Consider the following 19,562-nt stretch of genomic DNA (forward strand, 5'->3'; position numbering starts at 1 on the left):
CTTACATCCCCAAATAAGAAAAAAAGATTAATATTCAAAATATGTTCATATCTTTTCCATTTGTCTTTTCTACGCTTATATTCCCTAAATACATAAAAATTTGAAAATTAAAAAGAAAACAAACCAATCGCCTGGGACTCACCATAACCCAACTGGATCAGCGTTTATAGAGGGGAGAGGGGTCCAGGTGTTTGTATTATCGGATCAGCGTTTATAGAGGGGAGAGGAGTCCAGGCGTTTGTATTATCGGATCAGCGTTTATAGAGGGGAGAGGGGTCCAGGTGTTTGTATTATCGGATCAGCGTTTATAGAGGGGAGACGGGTCCAGGTGTTTGTATTATCGGATCAGTGTTTATAGAGGGGAGAGGGGTCCAGGTGTTTGTGAGAGAGAGTCAGGGTTTTTATACGGATCATTGGGAGGGAGTCCGGGTTTGTTTTCGGATCAGAAGGTGTATCGTTTGTATTATCGGATCAGCATTTATAGAGGGAAGAGGGGTCCAGGCATTTGTATTTATATGCTCTCCAGATAATTTCATGCACCCTTAGGAAATAACAAAAATAACAAAGGGAGCAAAAAATAAAATAAATAAAATTTTGAATTCCACTCCCAGTAAACCAAACACACTGTTATCTACTATCACCTCTGCTATCAGCACGAGTTGCCAGCCCCCTTCTGCACCACCCTCCCAGGCACAGCAGTAGCCACTGAGCCAGCGCCCTCTCATCTGCTTCTGTTGCAGCAGCACCACCACCTGCCTTGCCTGTCTATTCTTGCTCATTTTGTTTCTCTCTCCCACTGAGCGTGATTCCATGAAGGTAGGAGACTCTTGTCCTTTTCACTCACTGCTATATCTCCACGACCTAGAACAATGCCTGGAACACAGTCGGTGCTCAATAAATACTTGAATGCATGAAGAAAAGTGGATGTGGCAGTTTCTGGGTGGTGGAAGGTTTAATGGCTACAGTGACGAAGACAACAGAACCTGCCTCTCCACAATCCACCAGCAGCACTGGCAAAAACAGAGACCATCCAACCAAAATTAAATTAACTAGCAGCAGCAGTGGAAAGCTTGGCCTTTGTCTACACAAAATTAAATTCTAATTTCTGCGCATATCTACGTAAGAGAATGATCTAAGAACAGAAAAACTTTACTCCTTAAAACCAGCTCCTGAATGCCATACTGAGTAAAAAGAGGTCTAAGCTGGGCTTCATATTTTCACATTTACTATCTCCATCTGCTTTTTTAACTACAAAAAGGAAAAGAGTCTTCAATACTAGAAAGCTCAGTCATGGCAAGGCCTTTTAGGCTTGAAAGAAAGTTACCAGTCACACTGCTGGGTGAGGAGTCTCCGGGGTCCCCACCCGGCGGGACTCACCGTGACAGGCTTGGTCTTCTCCCAGTCGGTCAGCAGGTCGGTGGTGCGGCTTTCCACGGCCCGATCCTCCTGGACAATCTTCATTTGCAGGTTTGCCACCTGCTGCTGAATGGCAGAGTCCTTTCGCCGCATGATGTCATTGAAGGCTCCCCACTCTCCCTCGATGTTGTCAATATAAAGCCAGGAAGGTGGGAACTGGAACCTTTGCTTTTCCAGTAAGCGCTGGCCATTGCGGTAGAGCTTTGAGAGTTAAAAAATAAATCAAGTTTTGTCTTCTATAACAATGACAGAAATTATTAATTAGAGCCCCATGAAAGAGAAGGCACTTTATAGTTATAAAACATGTAAGGCTGGCCAGACTCAGTGGTTCTTGCCTGTAATCCCAGCTCTTTGGGAGGCTGAGGCAGGTGGATTGCTTGAGTCCAGGAGTTTAATGCCAGCCTGGGCAACATGGCAGGACTTCATCTCTACTTAAAAAGAAAAAAATTAGCCAGGCATGGTGGCATGTATCTGTAGTCCCAGCTACTCAAGAGACTGAGGTGGGAGGATTGTTTGAGCCTGGGATATTGAGGCTGCAGTGAGCTAGGATCCTGCCACTGCACTCCAGCCTCGGTGACAGGTGAGACGCTGCCTCACACAAAACACAGAAGATCAATACACGTGCTCTTCTCCTAAAACCATACATCCTAAGACATCATGGCCAGAGGGCAATCCTCTGAGAGCCCACCGCAGCAGTCTGGATGTTGCACTCCACTGCATTCGGATGGCCCGGGGCAGGATACAAAGCAAGGTGGAGCTGGGCTTCACTCTTTATTCCAAGTTATTAAAAGGATAATTGGCCGGGCATGGTAGTTCATGCCTGTAATCCCAGCACTTTGGGAGGTCAAGGTGGGCAGATCACTTGAGGCCAGGAGTTCGAGACCACCCTGGCCAACATGGAGAAACCCCGTCTCTACTAAAAATACAAAAATTAGCCAGGCATGGTGGTGGGCGCCTGTAATTCCAGCTATTCGGGAGGCTGAGACAGGAGAATTGCTTGAACCTGGGAGGCAGAGGTTGCAGTGAGCCGAGATCACTCCACCGTACCCTAACCTAGGTGACACAGCGAGACTCCATCTCAAAAAAAAAAAAAAAAAGAAAGAAAAACCTAGATGCCCAGTATCTGCAGTGAGTTCTTCATTATTTATTTAGTTTTTTGAGATAGTCTTGCTCTGTCGCCCAGGCTGGAATGCAGTGGCACGATCTCAGCTCACTGCAACCTCCATCTCCCAGCTTCAAGCGATTCTCCTGCCTCAGCCTCCCGAGTATCTGGGACTACAGGCACGTGCCACCACACTCAGGTAATTTTTTGTATATTTTTAGTAGAGATAGGGTTTCATTATGTTGGCCAGGCTGGTCTCGTGTGATCCTGGCCTCAAGTGATCTGCCCGGCTTGACCTCCCAAAGTGCTGGGATTACAGGCATGAGCCACCGCGCCTGGCCTGCGCTAAGTTTTAACAAGCACATCAGGCTGTTGTAATAGAGATGATCTGTGGGCCATACCAAGAAAAGAGTGCCTTAAGGGTTGAGTCAGGTCATTCTCTTAGAATGCAAAATACCGCAGAAGCCAAATTAAACTACAGATCTAGTATGATTTTTTTTCTTTTTTTTTGAGACGGAGTCTCGCTCTGTTGCCCAGGCTGGAATGCAGTGGCGCAATTTCAGCTCACTGCAAGCTCTGCCTCTCGGGTTCATGCCATTCTCCTGCCTCAGCTTCCTGAGTAGCTGGGAGTACAGGTACCCGCCACCACACTCGGCTAATTTTTTGTATTTTTAGTAGAGACGGCGTTTCACCATTAGCCAGGATGGTCTCGGTCTCCTGACCTCGTGAACCGCCCGCCTTGGCCTCCCAAAGTGCTGGGATTACAGGCATGAGCCACCGCGCCCAGCCAAAAATTTTTAAATATCCATAGAGCTCACCTCAACTTGCTTCTCAAACTGCTTGATCTTCCGTTTCAAAGACTGCACATAGGTGATGAAGGTCACTGCATCGGAGGTGCTGGCAGTGTCTACTGAGTGCTGCTCCAACTCTTGGCGGGACTGTTCAGAGAGAGGGGAGTATTTCATCACAGAGCTGGGGTTTACCAGTAGACTGGTTACAGAGGCAGAATCCTACATCCTCACCTTTGAGATCTGGGAATGGAATTCCGTCATGTTTGATCCTAGCATCTGCCCAAATTTGCTAAGAACCTCCTTATGCCAAGAGTCATATTTCAAGTTCACCTTAGATTGTACCTGAGGGTGAAACAGCACACAACACATCATCAGCTCTTTCCTGCTGGCGTGTTTATCCTTCAAATGAATATCAGTCTAACAGAAATGTTGCTTTTACACTACCCTTGACACCTTTCAACCAGACAGCAGGGCTCACCTTGCCATAATCTATAACTACTGGTCCAAACTCTTTCTTGGTTTCTGCATTGTCAAAGGTTCCTCTGGCCTTCCTTATCTGGACCAGGAGAGCCTGCCATTTGTTGAGATCTTCTCCAAGTCTGTTATAGATGTTTTCAGCTTGCATATCCCATAAACACTGATACTGAAGCCAAACCTGCAAATGAAGAACACAGTTAAATAATAGTTTGAGTTTTCATTTTGTAGAATACTGGCACCTCTTATGTTCACATTCCATTAAGAAGGTTCATGTCTTTCACCACTATTAGAGAAATTCTCACTTCAGATTCTCAGAACTTTCATATCAAAAAAGATTCTCGAACGTCATGGTTAAAACTCCAAAAGATGTCTCCTATCATTTACTCTCTGCTTTGAAACAGCAAATAGTATCTAGTGAACCATACATACAGTCAAGACCTTTTAGCTCCATGTTCTTTATATCTTGTACTCTTAAGCGTCTAGAATAGACCATATGCATATTTGAATGAAATTAGGAGTTTCTTACCTTGACATACTGTTCAACTTCAGATACAATGCCCATGACAGCAGAATACGACTCTTCCAGGGCAACAGGGCCATCAGGCATCCGTGTTAAAGCGTTCCGATAGAATTTCTCTTCCTCAGTCAATTCGTAATGTACACCCACCTAGCCAACCAAAGCCGAAATGAATGCAAGTAGTGTATATGAAAACGGTAATCTAAGTGTCACCTTTTACTTAATTAAAATGAACTGAAAGAAAAGCTCATGACCAAAATGGCATTTAAGGAATAATATCCACTTACCCTGGCCACAAGTAACCAGAAAGCCTACTTATATTTAACTCATCAAACCAATACAAGAACATAATGAAAACAGAGAAATGTGGCAATGCAAAAACAGCTGAAAAGTGCACGAAGCCATCTGCTCATTCTAGCTATCTGAGTGCCTGTTATGTGCCAGGCACTATTCTAGGTACAATAAGCAGATAAAAATCCCTGCTCACAGGGACTTACACTCTATGGGAGGAGAGACGTGATTAGGGAATAAGCAAAATACACAGAATGTCAGGTGGTGAGAGATAACTACGGAGCAAGAATGAGAAGGAGAAGGAGAGGGAGTGTGGGCGCAGCATGGGGAAGGCTGCATTTTCAATAGTGAGGTCAGGAAAGGCCTCGCTGAGAAGGGGAAAGTTGCGAGAAACCAAGAGGAGAGGGGTAAGTTGTGAATATTTGCCGCCAAGGATTCTCAGTTGAGATCAACAAATGTGAAGGCACAGAGGCAAGAGTCTACCGGCATGTTTCAGGACCAGCAAGACTCCAGTGTGATGGGGCAGAGCCAGTGAAGGGAGAAGCAGCAGGAGCTGAAGTCAGAGAAACAATAAGCAACACATTACATGGGCCCAGCAAGCTACTGGGGCTTTGACTTTCATGATGAGTGAGATAGGAAGTCATTCAAGGGCTCTGAAAAGAGTGTCAGGATTGACTTAGAATCTAAGACTTGCTTTGGCTGCTGTGTTGAAAACAGATTTTAGGGAGGCAAAGGCAGAGAGAACAGATAGGAGGGAACATTAATAATCCAAGTGAGAGGTGAGGGTACCTTGTACGGAGTGGTGCCAGTGAAACAGCTCAGCATTCATTTTCAAGAGACACACAACGGGAGTCAAGGACAATACCATGATTTTTGGCCTGAATGAGCTGAAGGGTGGGAAGTGAAAGACTGAGGGAAGATAAAACTTGGGGAGGCAGGGCTCAAGAAGTGCTCAGTGTGACGCGACTCCAAGACAGCCAAGTGGAGATGCCATGCTGGCAGCTTGCCAGACAAGCCAGGAGTCAGGAGAAAGGTCAGCTGGAGATACGAACACAGAGCTGTCAGCTTGCAGGTGGCATTTAAAGTCAACAAGACTAGATGAGACCAGAAAGAGAGTGCACAGGAGTGGAAAGGGAACGAAACATTTAGAGGGAGTTTAAGGGGAAGGCAAAAGAGGAACCAATAAAGGAGACTAGCCACTGAGGTGGGAGGAGAACCAGGAGGCACGGTGTTCTGAAGAGTCCAGAGCATCATGCAGGAGGGAGCCTCCATCAAGTCTTGCAGTTAAGAGGTGAGACAAGGACAGAGAAGCCCACTAGTCAGCAGTGGGGCTGTGGGTGATCACACAGAGCAGTGCTGGAGGAGGCTGGAGGAGTGCCTGAGAAGGGAGCTGCCTTATGAAGATTGCAGGGGACATGGGGTCCCGTTTAGGTACTGAAAGAAGACCCAGAAGAGAGGGCAGAACAGCTAAACAAGAGTGAGGGGATGGGCTCTAGGGAACAAGGAGACTGCTGGCTTCAGTTTGTTAAATTTGGAGATAGCAAGAGAACAACGCAAATAGAAACACGGCTGGTTAAAAACAGGAGAAACATGATGAGAATGATGCTAAGGATTGTATGTAGACTCCTTGAAGGGCAGAAGCCAGTATCCATAGCTTGGTTCTGATTAGCTGGACAGTGCCCAGCATTAGGTGAAACACCACCACAATTTTAGCCATAGGCAATTAACTACCTCAAAAAAAATCCTAAAAGATCTGAGTTTATGTTCAAAGTTAAGAAACCAGTTAATGTCTTAAGAAGATCTCTAAATTCTGGAAGAGTCTGCAATAGCAGAAGTTGTCTCATCTTTTTTTATGAAAGCCACTGGTTCTGTTTAGAAGTAACACTGGGGACTAAATGGTCTTTTGAGCTTTCCTTTTGTTCTAAAAATATACTAAGAGTATATTACATCTGAGATTTGCTTTAAGATAATCTGGTGGGGGTGGAGAGGTAGGGAAGAAAATATAAATAACATTGGCCACATATTGATAAAGCTGTGTGGTGGGAGGCTCTTGATTCCCTCAACTTTTGTGTATGTTTTAAAATTCCCTTAATAAAAAGTAGGGGGTGGGGAGGAGAGGGAGAAGCAGGAATTGAGATTCCCAAAGACGCTCATGGACAGAAGTTCAAAGAGACTCCTGAGACCAAGCTACAAATCCCAAGTAACTAGTTGGAAAAAAGGTCAGGGCACAAAAAGCCTCCCTAACTTTCCCCTGGGATGTCTGGAGTTTGTAAACAATATCAAGAGCTTATTTAAAGAAGCACCATGAAGAAATGGTGTCACAGAGCCCATGACAGGCCTGGTCAGAGGCGTGTGCCTCAAGTCGCCAAAGGCTTACCTGGTACCTCTGACTCTGGATCCTGGGGAGAGACAGTACAACCATCTTCCAGGCAAACATTTCCTGATACAGCTTGTATCTGCACTCTTCAATTGGCGGATTCAAGTAGATTACCTGATTGGTTATTCTTAGCTCATGAACGACATTCTGTGAAAGAAAGGTTTCATTTCTACTCAGCAATCTATTTCAATAAAATTTTTTTTTTTAAGATAGAGTTTCACTCTTATTGCCCAGGCTGCAGTGCAATGGCGCAACCTTGGCTCACTGCAACCTCCACCTCTCAGGTTCAAGCGATTCTCCTAAGCCTCCCAAGTAGCTGGGATTATGGGCATGCGCCAGCATGCCCAGCTAATTCTATATTTTTAGTAGAGACGGGTTTCGGCATGTTGGTCAGGCTGGTCTCAAACTCCTGACCTCAGGTGATCCACCTGCCTCAGCCTCCCAAAGTGTTGCGATTACAGGTGTGAGCCACCATGCCAAGTCCTTCGCTTTTTGTTTTTTTTTGAGACAGGGTCTCACTCTATCACCCAGGCCGGAGTGCGGTGGCGACATGGCTCACTTGACATTCTGGGCTCAAGCAATCCTCCTGCCTCAGCCCCTCAAGCAGCTGGGACCACAAGCGTGCACCATCATGCCCAGTTAATTTTTGTATTTTTTTTTTTTTTTTTTTTTTTTTGAGACGGCGTCTCACTCTGTCATCAGGCTGGAGTGCAGTGGCGCCATCTCAGCTCACTGCAACCTCTGCCTCCCGGGTTCAAGCGATTCTCCTGCTTCAGCCTCCTGAGTAGCTGGGACTACAGGCATGTACCACCATGCCCAGCTAATTTTTGTATTTTTAGTAGAGACGGGGTTTCACCATGTTGGACAGGGTGGTCTCGATCTCTTGACCTTGTGATCCGCCCGCCTCGGCCTCTCAAAGTGCTGGGATTACAGGCGTGAGCCACCGCGCCCGGCCTAATTTTTGTATTTTTTATAGAGATGGGGTTTCGTCATGTTGCCCAGGCTGGTCTCGAACTTCAGAGCTCAAGCGATCTGCCCACCTTGGCCTCCCAAAGTGCTGGGATTACAGGTGTGAGCCACCGTGCCTGGCCTCAATAAAATAGTTTTGATACTCAACACCTTCTCTCTCTAAATTACTAAACTACTTCAGTCTGAACCACAATGTCTGTCACTTGATTATCAGACATGGTCTTTTATAATGTCATGTTTGTCATTTGTGCCTTCCCCAAAAGAACGTAAGTCAGACAGCAGGTGCTGCTTCACCTTCTCCTGGGTCCCTGGTGCCCAGGCACTGAACATGTAACAGGTACTCAATGAACCTTCATCTGGTTTGACATAAGTATATGACGATGTCTCAACATAACAATCTTGAGACCCGAGAAGCTAGCACCACTGAAGCAGTGATACAACCCAGGTTATCAGTTGTTGGGCAATGATATATGTTGACCAAGGTCAGGTAAGTCTGTGCCACCTGCCAGTGCTTCACGCTAAACAAGAATTCCAACTTAGTCTCCACTAGATAGTCATGTGTTGCTTAACAACAGGGATACGTTCTGAGAATCATGGTGAGGTGATTCTGTCACTGTGCAAACTCCACAGCATGTACCTACACAAGTCTAGATGACAGAGCCCGCTGCCCACCTAGGCTATGTGGCATGGCCGATTGCTCTCAGGCTACAAATCTGTACAGCATGTTACTGTACTGAATACTGTAAGCAACTGGAACACAATGGTAAGTATTTGTGTATCTAAACATATTACAACATAGAAAAGGTAGGGTAAAAATATGGTATTGTAATCTTCAGGACCACCATTGTATATGTGGTCTGTCGTTGACTGAAATGTCATTATGCAGTGCATGACTGTAATTGTATCAATTTAGAAACACTCATTTGCTTCTCTGGGACTTGGTATTTTAAAAAGTATGCTCTGGGGATGAATATCCAATAATAGTAATATTCAAAGGTGGAAACAGAAATATTCAAAAGTGAAAACATTTTTCAAGTGTAAGGGAAAAAAATAAAAAGGTAAAGTGTAGGTAGGGGAAAAAAGCCAACTGTTTCTCCCAGATCAAAGTTTTTACTGTTTTGTGAGGCCTTTTTATTGGTAAATATAACACAAATACTATAAACACTTACTGTAAGGTGGATTCCTTTGTAACCACCACCAATAGCAGCAGATAGGGCCTACTTACACAGTGCTAGTTGACATAATTATTCAGTTGTTTAGAAAGCTTGCCAAGCTCCACACGAATGGGAAAGAGATGGCTTGGGAGGCACAGACTACTACTCTGCGTGGTGGCCACTGTGTCACCACCTTCTTCCCGGGGATGTGGACTGAGACCTTTGTTAAAACAGTGGAGTACGTTTCAATGTCATGGTCTGAACATTGACTTCTGGTGGATTACATGTGGTTCCTGAAATAATTTTTTTTTTTTTTTTTTTTTTGGAGACGGAGTCTCGCTCTGTCACCCAGGCTGGAGTGCAGTGGCGCAATCTCGGCTCACTGCAAGCTCCGGCTCCCGGGTTCACGCCATTCTCCTGCCTCAGCCTCTCCGAGTAGCTGGGACTACAGGCGCCTGCCACCACGCCTGGCTAATTTTTTGTATTTTTAGTAGAGACGGGGTTTCACCGTGGTCTCGATCTCCTGACCTCGTGATCTGCCCGCCTTGGCCTCCCAAAGTGCTGGGATTACAAGCGTGAGCCACCGCGCCCGGCCTGTTCCTGAAATAATTTATTGCATGAATGTTTGGTAAGAAGTTTTTTTCCACAGTGTAGTTTTTTTTCTAAAATTTAATTTTTCATTTTTTAGGACTTAAAATAATTATTTTAGATTTATAGGAGAGTTTCAAAGAAGTACAAGGAGTTTCCACATATCCTCCACCAGCTTTCTTCAATGTTAACATCTCACGAGAGTGAGGAATTTTGGAGAAAGAGTGCGGAGGTGACCTGCCCTTCCCATCGCATCACATCAGAGGGCACATGACACCTACACATCGCCACTGGTGAGGCTGACCTCCATCACCTGGTTAAGGTGGCATCTGCCAGGTGTCCACACTAAGTGACCTCTTCACAGGTACTTTTTAACGAGAGAGTTTTGTTATTTTACTTATTAGTAAACAGAATGCCACAGAAGCACTCACTTTGATCTTTGGCTCTCCACCAGGCTTGTGACTAACTTGTGGAGCATCCGTGTCCATGTCAACTTCTGCTTTATCTTCAGCTTGTCCAAGAAGAACCTGGGTCCACGCTCTCAGGCCAGCTTGCAGACGGACGCCCAATATTCTTTCAATCTACAGACAACGTTGTATCAGAGAACAGTGTTTCTTCTGAAAGTTAGCTCACAAAGCAAGTTAATCAGAAAGTGGTAGGTGCTTCAGATAAAAGATGCACAGTTCCTAACTAGAAGCCTTCATATCTCTCTTCTCAGAATCTCACTTTCTCCCAGCCACAGATCACTTGTTAGGCTGTGTTCTCCATCTTTGGATACTGAATCACCAATCCTTCACAACCTGTAACCTCTCCTATAAAATACCCTCCTCCCCAACACTCTCCACTGGCGTGCTCTCTGAAGTCCACCAGTGAGAAAAGGCATGGATTGGTAACTGTGCTTTACGCACACATACCACACCTTCTGCCCGTCCCCACTTGTCTACAGGGATACGGGTGGGGGCAGAATGTGGCTGTTTCTAAATTGGGTGTTGGGGAGGGGCGGGGTCATCAGAGGAGGACACCTGGAGGGCTAGAAAAGGTAATGCGAATCATAAGGAAAGCAAGGAAGGGCATATAGGAAGTTATCAAATATCCAGCAAATAAAGGCAATACTTTCTCCTCTCTCTTATCTCCCTGCTTCCAACTTAAACTTGATGTGAGTACTGACATGTAGTATCATAATTTGGTTCTTTTTTTGTGTGTGTGTGATAGGGTCTCACTCTGCTAGAGTGCAGTGGTGTGATGTCGGGTCATTGCAACCTCCGCCTCCTGGGCTCAAGTGATCCTCCCGCCTCAGTTTACTGAGTAGCTGGGACTACAGGTGCTCATCAGCACATCTGGCTAGTTTTTGTATTTATAGTAGAGACAGGGTCTTGCCATGTTGCCCAGGCTGGTCTCGAACTCCTGGGTTCAAGCGATCTGCCTGCCTCGGCCTCTCAAAATGCTGGGATTACAGGCATGACGAACCACTATGCCTGGCCACAATTCACTTCATTTTTTTTTTTTTTTTTTTTTTTGAGACGGAGTCTCGCTCTGTCGCCCAGGCTGGAGTGCAGTGGCGCGATCTCGGCTCACTGCAAGCTCCGCCTCCCGGGTTCACGCCGTTCTCCTGCCTCAGCCTCTCTGAGTAGCTGGGACTACAGGCGCCCGCCACCACGCCCGGCTAATTTTTTTGTATTTTTAGTAGAGATGGGGTTTCACCGTGGTCTCGATCTCCTGACCTCGTGATCCGCCCACCTCGGCCTCCCGAAGTGCTGGGATTACAAGCGTGAGCCACCGCGCCCGGCCCACAATTCACTTCTATCACTAGTTAAATGAGATTTTGGAGGGGAATTGAACTATCACAGATAATTTCCAGGGAAAAATGCTTTTTAGTGACAAACTAATAAGCTTACTGGAGGGTCAGCAGAAGAAAAAGGAGGAACACGCTAGCAAATTCTATCCCTTACCTCCATGTCAAGCTTGTTGACCCAGATGGGCAAATTGGAATAGGAGTGCAGATTTAAGTCATCCACTGCTTTCTGGACTCTGTTCAAGATCTCCGAGAATGTCTTATGGTCATACATACAAGTTTCCAAGGAACGGACTTCTAGGTCTATTTTTTCTTCAATGATCAGCAGATCATCCACCTGAAGGAAGAAGTATTTAATATTTAAAACACCCACTCACACTCTGTTCCTTTATTCTCACATAACATTCTTCCCAAGTATTATAGATTGACAAATACTCCAGGCACAGTTCTTCCATAAGTAGCTAATCCTAGCTGCTGGGGTGAGAACACTAATCCCCACTTGCATGTCCTTGTAGAGGGAAGGAAAATGCATGGAGCCTCCCCAGCTTTCTTCCCTTACTCCCACTCACAGGAGAGGTGGCCTCTGATGGGTAAATCTGGGAGAAGGAAGTAAATGTGCTTTGTTCAGCTCCTCCTGTGCCTGGGGAGCCAGCCTCGCTGTCGTATGCATCTGGTCCGCTGGCAGCCACAGGCTCTGGGTAAGGCCTTCGTGGCTGAGACCTAGAGCCTGCTCTGCTTTCAGCTGTAGCAGCAATAAAAGTGCATTCTGCTCTGTCAGACTCCTGTGTCCTTTAGCTCTCCAATTGTTTCTAAACTCAGGTTGTTACTTAGTGGCCTCCCTAAAATGCAGCACCATTAAATAGCCTGGTGAGTACAAAGGGTCCTCCTCCCTTGCAGCTCATATGGCCGTATGCTGCATCAACCATGCATGCCTTCTTTGGGAGAACTAGTGTTTTACCTGAGTTCGCTATTACCATGCTTCATTTGTTACCACGACACCTGAGGATTACATGAGAGCATACCTTTTCTTGGAAGTTGAAGACAGTCTCTGCTAAGCGCTGTACATATGGGTCAAGTTTGTAGGACTCCCACACCAATGCAATGCCTTCTGCGATCAGGGCCTGCACTTCCTTTTTCAAGCCAGCCACCAAAAGCGAAATGGTGTTCCGCTCCTCCACCTTCTCGCAGGTCCGTTCATAGGTACGAACGCTCTCGATCAGTGAGATGGCAAACGGGTAAAGCTGGTTTGCTTGATGGGCTTTGTTCACAATCGCCAGTGGGACGCGGAAACCAAGCCACTTGAGGTTCCGGACTTCTTTGGATAGTGTGATAATCTCAGGAAGAAAGTTAACTTTCAGCTTAAGCACATTTCCAGTTCGGCCCCGAACCCGAGTACTTTCGATGGTGAAAATGCGCCCCGAGACACCGAGGTTGCGCTGCTGCACCTTCCTTGCCCAGTCATCAAAGATCTCCTGCGTGTTGAGCTTCATGCGGAAGCTGTCTCCATCCTGCTTCAGCTTTTGCCCCTCCACGTGATTCTCCCAGCCCTTGCCAAGGACATCTTCCACCCGCTTCATGTAGGCCGTCAGCTGCCTGTCGATCTGTTTAGCCCAGATGATAGACCCTGACACAGGGGGCAAGTCACGAACGTGACTCATCTTACAAGCCTGACTCTGTGGGTACTGGACCTTGAACTTGTCGTGAAGAGACTCGATGTCATCTTTCACACGCTGGATCAGCTGGGTCTGGTATTCACGAATGGCCCCACGGATGTGAGGCCTGACAAACAGCGCATTAAACCTGGAGAAAATCCTGAACATCTCGTTGGCATTCTTGGCTGTGCCAAGCTGATCCCGAAGGCGAGCGGTGATCCGGGTCTCCACTCTGTCGATCCTCTCATCGTACCTCTTCATAGCAGCCTCCCAGGCTTCCGTGCCCTCTTTGGAAACATCCAGTCCATCCACTTCCTTGACGTTCTCATAAGCAAGGTTTACTTCCTCAATGGCATTTGCATCTGCAGCATCAAAGAGAACCTCAGCCACTTTCATATCTTGGGGTTCAGGGACCTCTCCTTGATTCTGTTGTGCAACTGCCGTGACCTAAAGGAGAAAGATATGTAATCAAGAAATGCTGACCAAATGAAGGCTTTAAATTTTATTTTAAGCCGGGTACAGTAGCTCACGCCTATAATCCCAGCACTTTGGGAGGCTGCGGTGGATAGATCAGCTGAGGTCAGGAGTTCGAGACCAGCCCGGCCAACATGCTGACACCCCCGTCTCTACTAAAAATACAAAAATTAGCCGGGCATGTTGGTGCAGGCCTGTAATCCTAGCTACTCACGAGGCTGAGGCAGGAAATCACTTGAACCCGGGAGGTGGAAGTTGCAGTGAGCTGAGATTGCACCACTGCACTCCAGCCTGGACAACAGAGTGAGACTCTGTCTCAAAATAAATAAATAAAACAAACTTTATTTTTATTTTTTATGAGACAGGGTCTCACTCTGTGCAGCCTCTAACTGCTGGGCTCAAGCGATCCTCCCACCTCAGCCTCCCAAAGTGCTGGAATTACAGGTGTGAGCCACCGTGCCTGGAAGACTTTTAAAATTCTGTTGTACACGCCACACAAAAGCTACCAATTAGCAATACAGATTTTTAAACTTTGAGTCAAACATTTTATAACCGCAACTTAGAAATGCCAAGTAAAATACTATAGAGTATATTTTAACTCTATACTACAAAGGTTTTTCAGACAATGTGGTTTCATTGGACTAGATTTTTTTTAAAGAAGAATTGGTAAAGAAGAATGAATAGGCTGGGCGCAGTGGCTCATGCCTGTAATCCCAGCACTTTGGGAGGCCAAGGCGGGCGGATCACGAGGTCAGGAGTTCGAGACCAGCCTGGCCAACGTGGTGAAACCCCGTCTCTACTAAAAATACAAAAAATTTGCCAGGCATGGTGGTGCACGCCTGTATTCCCAGCTACTCAGGAAGTTGAGACAGAGAATCGCTTGAACCCAGGAGGTGGAGGTTGCAGTGAGCCGAGATCACGCCACTGCACTCCAGCCTGGGCGACAAAGCAAGACCCCATCTCAAAAAAACAAAAAAGAATGAAAGATAAATTCAGAAGAGAAAAAAAAATGTATAAAGAAATTAGTCATTTAATTAGTCATTTAATCATTTTAACAAATCTCAGGCATATGTAATTGCTATCCATGTTTTACACAGGAGGACTCTCAGAAAAAGAGATTAAATAAAGAGTTCCAGTCACAGAGCTAGTAAACGGTGGAATTAGGATTTAAAACCCAGGAAGTCTGGCCCTAGGGTCCTTGCAAGATGGGGGAAGGGATAAATGGATGGAAAACACTAAAGATTTGGATGGGCTGGGCATGGTGGCTCAACGCCTGTAATCCCAGCACTTCGGGAGGCCGAGGCGGGTGGATCACTTGAGGTCAGGAGTTCAAGACCAGCCTGGCCAACATGGTGAAACCCTATTTCTTTTTTTTTTTTTTGAGGCAGAGTCTCGCTGTCGCCCAGGCTGGAGTGCAGTGCACAATCTCGGCTCACTGCAGGCTCCGCCCCCCGGGGTTCACGCCATTCTCCTGCCTCAGCCTCCCGAGTAGCTGGGACTACAGGCGCCCGCCATCTCGCCCGGCTAATTTTTTGTATTTTTAGTAGAGACGGGGTTTCACTGTGTTAGCCAGGATGGTCTCGATCTCCTGACCTCGTGATCCGCCCGCCTCGGCCTCCCAAAGTGCTGGGATTACAGGCGTGAGCCACCGCGCCCGGCCGGTGAAACCCTATTTCTTTTCCTTTTTTTTTTTTTTTTGAGACGGAGTCTTGCTCTGTTACCCAGGCTGGAATGCAGTGGTGCGATCTCGGCTCACTGCAAGCTCCGCCTCCTGGGTTCATGGCATTCTCCTGCCTTAGCCTCCCGAGTAGCTGGGACTACAGGCGCCTGCCACCACCCCCAGGTAATTTTTTTGTATTTTCAGTAGAGATGGGGTTTTACCGTGTTAGCCAGGATAGTCTCGATCTTCTGACCTCGTGATCCACCGGCATCGGCCTCCCAAAGTGCTGGGATTACAGGTGTGAGCCACCACGCCCAGCCGGCGAAACCCTATTTCTACTAAAAATACAAAAATTAGCTGGGTGTGGTGGCTGGCGCCTGTAATCCCGGCTACTTGGAAGCTGGGGCGGAATTGCTTGAACCCCAGAGGCAGAGGTTGCAGTGAGCCGAGATCATGCTACTGCACTCCAGCCTGGGTGACAGACCAAGACTCTGTCTCAAAAAAAAAAAAAATAAAAAATAAAAAATAAAAAATAAAAAATAAAAAAATTACACACAATACTGAATCACTAGATCTTAAAGACAACAGAAAGTAGTTAATTTTTCAAAAAACACATTAAAGCAATGCATATGGGCAGGGTACAGTGGCTCATGCCTGTAATCCCAGCACTTTGGGAGGCTGAGGTGGGCGGATCATTTGAGCTCAGGAGTTCGAGAATAGCCTGGGCAACATGGTGAGACCCCTCCTCTACAACCTCCCCCCTCCACCTCCAACACACACACACACACAAATAAATTAGCTGGGCGTGGTGGGGTACGCCTATAGTCCCAGCTACTCACGAAGCTGAGGCAGGAGAACTGCTTGAGCCCAGGAGGCAAAGGCTGCAGTGAGCCAAGATCCCTCCACTGTACTCCAGCCTAGGTAACAGAATGAGACTGTCTCAAACAAGAACAGGCTGGGTACGCTGTCTGACGTCTACAATCCCAGCACTTTGGGAGGCTGAGACAGGTGGATCACTTGAAGGTCAGTTCAAGACCAGCCTGGCCAACATGGTGAAAGCCTGTCTCTACTTAAAATATAAACAATTAGCCGGGCGTGGTGGCAGGCACCTGTAATCCCAGCTACTTGAGAGGCTGAGGCAGGAGAATCGCTTGAACCCAGGAGGCAGAGGTTGCAGTGAGCCAAGATCACGCCATTGCACTCCAGCCTGGGCAACAAGAGTGAAACTTCGTCTCAAAAAAACAAACAAACAAACAAAAAACAAAACAAAAACAAAACACAAATTTTTAGAATGCAAATCTTACCTGCGGCCTCAGGACCCTGACGATAACAGCTCTCAGCTGTTCGTGCTGGCGTCTAAATTTTCTCATCTGGTCAAGGCGGGCCTGCAGCTTCCTGTGGGCAGGGTTGATACGCCACACCATCTTCAGATTTTCTTCCCTTTTTCTTTTGACGATGTCTCTCAACAATACCTGAAGTTTCTCATACTCATCATCCCAAGTCTGAAAAACTTCAAAGCATGCTACCATAACCTAGGACAGAATTTCAAAAATGAGGCTTATTATTAAGACATACTTTCATCTCAACGTCTTGAGGTTGGTTTTCTTATATATTCAAACTTACTTTTTCAAATTCTTCGTAAGCAACATGCATCAATTTCCTAGTGCCCAATACTTTGAGTAATTGAGAACTCAAGTCTCTTGAAATCGCCTCCACCAAACGCAGTGCCCTCTGAATAGGATATTTTGTGTTTCGGATCTTTCTCAAATGGGTGAAAATGGCAACAAGCGCCTGTCTTATTTTGTCCAGCTCCGTGGCAGACAGCAAATCGTTCAGAGGGAAATCTTTCATCAGAGGATTGTAGTCATTCACAGTTTCCAAAGCCTGTTTTAGACCTATATTAACAGAGAAAGAGTTAATGGTTTTCACATAAAGTAACAAAACTAAGTAAACTAAAATATGCCATTACAATGGAACACTTTGACGTTGCAAAAGATCTAGTGAGACAAAAACTATTCATATTTGAAAAAACAACACGTTATTAACAGGATAACCCTAGTGTTGTTCCATTTTTGCTTATTTAAGAGTATGAGTCAATTCATATATACTCTAAAGGCTGAAGGTGGCAGCCTCAGAGAATTTACCGTGCTTTGTTTTGCTTTCTATATCAGCGGCCCCCAACATTTTTGGCAACGGGGGACCAGTTTCGTGGAAGACTATTTTTCCACAGACGGTTGGGGAGGGCGGGGGGTGGGTAGTTTCTAGGTGATTCGAGCACATTACATTTATTGTGCACTTTATTTCTGTTATTTTATTTTTTTGAGACGGAGTTTTGCTCTGTTGCCCAAGCTGGAGTGCAGTAGCGTGATCTCGGCTCACTGCAACCTCCGCCTCCCAGGTTCAAGTGATTCTCCTGTCTCAGCCTCCCAAGTAGCTGGGACTACAGGCGACTGCCACCACGCCCAGCTAATTTTTTGTATTTTTAGTAGAGATGGGGTTTCACCGTGTTAGCCAGGATGGTCTCCATCTCCTGACCTGGTGATCCGCCCGCCTAGGCCTTCCAAAATGCTGGGATTATAGGTGTGAGCCACTGCACTCGGACTATTTCTATTATTATTATTACATACTCACCATAATGTAGAATCTGTGGGAGCCCTGAGCTTGTTTTCCTGCAACTAGGTGGTCCCATCTGAGGGTGATGTAATGGGAGATAGTGGACAGATCATCAGGCATTAGATTCTCATAAGGGGTGCATAATCTACACCCCTCGTATGTGCAGTTCACAACACGGTTTGTGCCCCTATGAGAATCTAATGCCGCCACTGATCTGACAGGGGGCAGAGCTCAGGCAGTAATGCTCACTCACTGCTGCTGGCCTCCTGCTATACAGCCTGGTTCCCAACAGGCCACAGACCAGTACCAGTCTGGGGGATGGGGACCCCTGTTCTCCTGTTCTATATTATTTTAACGTTCTATCAGTAACAATTAAGTTTAGAAGAACTAAAATTTTATCCTTTTTTTTTTTTTTTTTTTTTTTTTTTGAGACGGAGTCTCGCTCTTTCACCCAGGCTGGAGTGCAGTGGCGCGATCTCGGCTCACTGCAGGCTCCGCCCCCCGGGGTTCACGCCATTCTCCTGCCTCAGCCTCCCACGTAGCTGGGAACTACAGGCGCCTGCCACCTCGCCCGGCTAATTTTTTGTATTTTTAGTAGAGACGGGGTTTCACCGTGTTAGCCAGGATGGTCTCGATCTCCTGACCTCGTGATCCGCCCGCCTTGGCCTCCCGAAGTGCTGGGATTACAGGCGTGAGCCACCGCGCCCGGCCAATTTTATCCTTGAGAACATTAAAATTTAAGTTTTACATTCACAGCTTAATTTAGGTGAACGTATTACTAAGGACATGGAATCACGAAAGTGCTTGGATCCTAATCTATTTATTGACTTTCTTTGGCATAAGATCAAAAAAAGTATTAGGAAAAAAACAAAGGTTTCAGCAGTGTTAAAAAAATCAAAGTATACATTTCAGCACAGTGAATGCGCAGGTAATGTGTGCAGTGTGATCTAAGTAACCGGAAGGTTTCTACTTGCAATTTCCTCCAACCTTTAAGATGTGGGTACCACGTGTTTTTTGGGGGAAGTGAGAACATGACAACTACTACTGTCTTAATTACTTGTTCTAACATGTCTTTTGTGAGCACAGAGTTGAACAGAAATGCCTAATAATGCCTCGTGTTCAAACATTGTAGACCTAGTACGTGCTAATGCAGCTCAGTCAAGTTTTAAAGTTTTTAACGGGCTGGGCGCGGTGGCTCACGCTTGTAATCCTAGCACTTTGGGAGGCCGACGCGGGTGGATCACGAGATCAGGAGATCGAGACCACGGTGAAACCCCGTCTCTACTAAAAATACAAAAAATTAGCCGGGCGTGGTGGCGGGTGCCTGTAGTCCCAGCTACTCAGAGAGGCTGAGGCAGGAGAATGGCGTGAACCCCGGGAGGCAGGGCCTGCAGTGAGCCGAGATCGCGCCACTGCACTCCAGCCTGGGTGAGAGAGCGAGACTCCGTCTCAAAAAAAAAAAAAAAAAGTTTTTAACGGAATTTAAAAATAATCATAATAATGACTGCCTGTAATCCTAGCACTTTGGGAGGCCAAGGCAGGAGGACTGCTTGAGACTAGGAGTTTGACACCAGCATGGGCAACATGGCAAGTCCCCATTTCTACAAAAATTTAAAAATTAGTTGGACATGGTGGTGCATCCCTGTAGTCCCAGCTACTTGGGTGGCTGAGGTGGGAGGATTGCCTGAG

The 19,562-nt window shown here is 46.3% G+C and overlaps 1 protein-coding gene across 1 annotated transcript in view; it reads right to left on the reverse strand.

Moving 5' to 3' along the window:
* The window catches only part of DYNC1H1 (dynein cytoplasmic 1 heavy chain 1), an 85,660-nt gene that overhangs the window by 48,871 nt on the left and 17,227 nt on the right, over nt 1–19,562 (reverse strand). Inside the window, exons 6-16 of the mRNA XM_032180539.2 lie at nt 16,884–17,155; nt 16,565–16,792; nt 12,497–13,573; nt 11,632–11,811; nt 10,114–10,263; nt 6,972–7,118; nt 4,313–4,453; nt 3,788–3,964; nt 3,541–3,651; nt 3,337–3,456; nt 1,378–1,617 (exon numbers count right to left, since the gene is read on the reverse strand). Of these exons, the coding sequence (XP_032036430.1) occupies nt 1,378–1,617; nt 3,337–3,456; nt 3,541–3,651; nt 3,788–3,964; nt 4,313–4,453; nt 6,972–7,118; nt 10,114–10,263; nt 11,632–11,811; nt 12,497–13,573; nt 16,565–16,792; nt 16,884–17,155 (2,843 nt within the window). The remainder of the gene's footprint in view (nt 1–1,377; nt 1,618–3,336; nt 3,457–3,540; nt 3,652–3,787; nt 3,965–4,312; nt 4,454–6,971; nt 7,119–10,113; nt 10,264–11,631; nt 11,812–12,496; nt 13,574–16,564; nt 16,793–16,883; nt 17,156–19,562) is intronic.

This window comes from Hylobates moloch, unplaced genomic scaffold (genome assembly GCF_009828535.3).
Source record: "Hylobates moloch isolate HMO894 unplaced genomic scaffold, HMol_V3 SCAFFOLD_16, whole genome shotgun sequence".
NCBI classification, from domain to species: Eukaryota; Metazoa; Chordata; class Mammalia; order Primates; family Hylobatidae; genus Hylobates; species Hylobates moloch.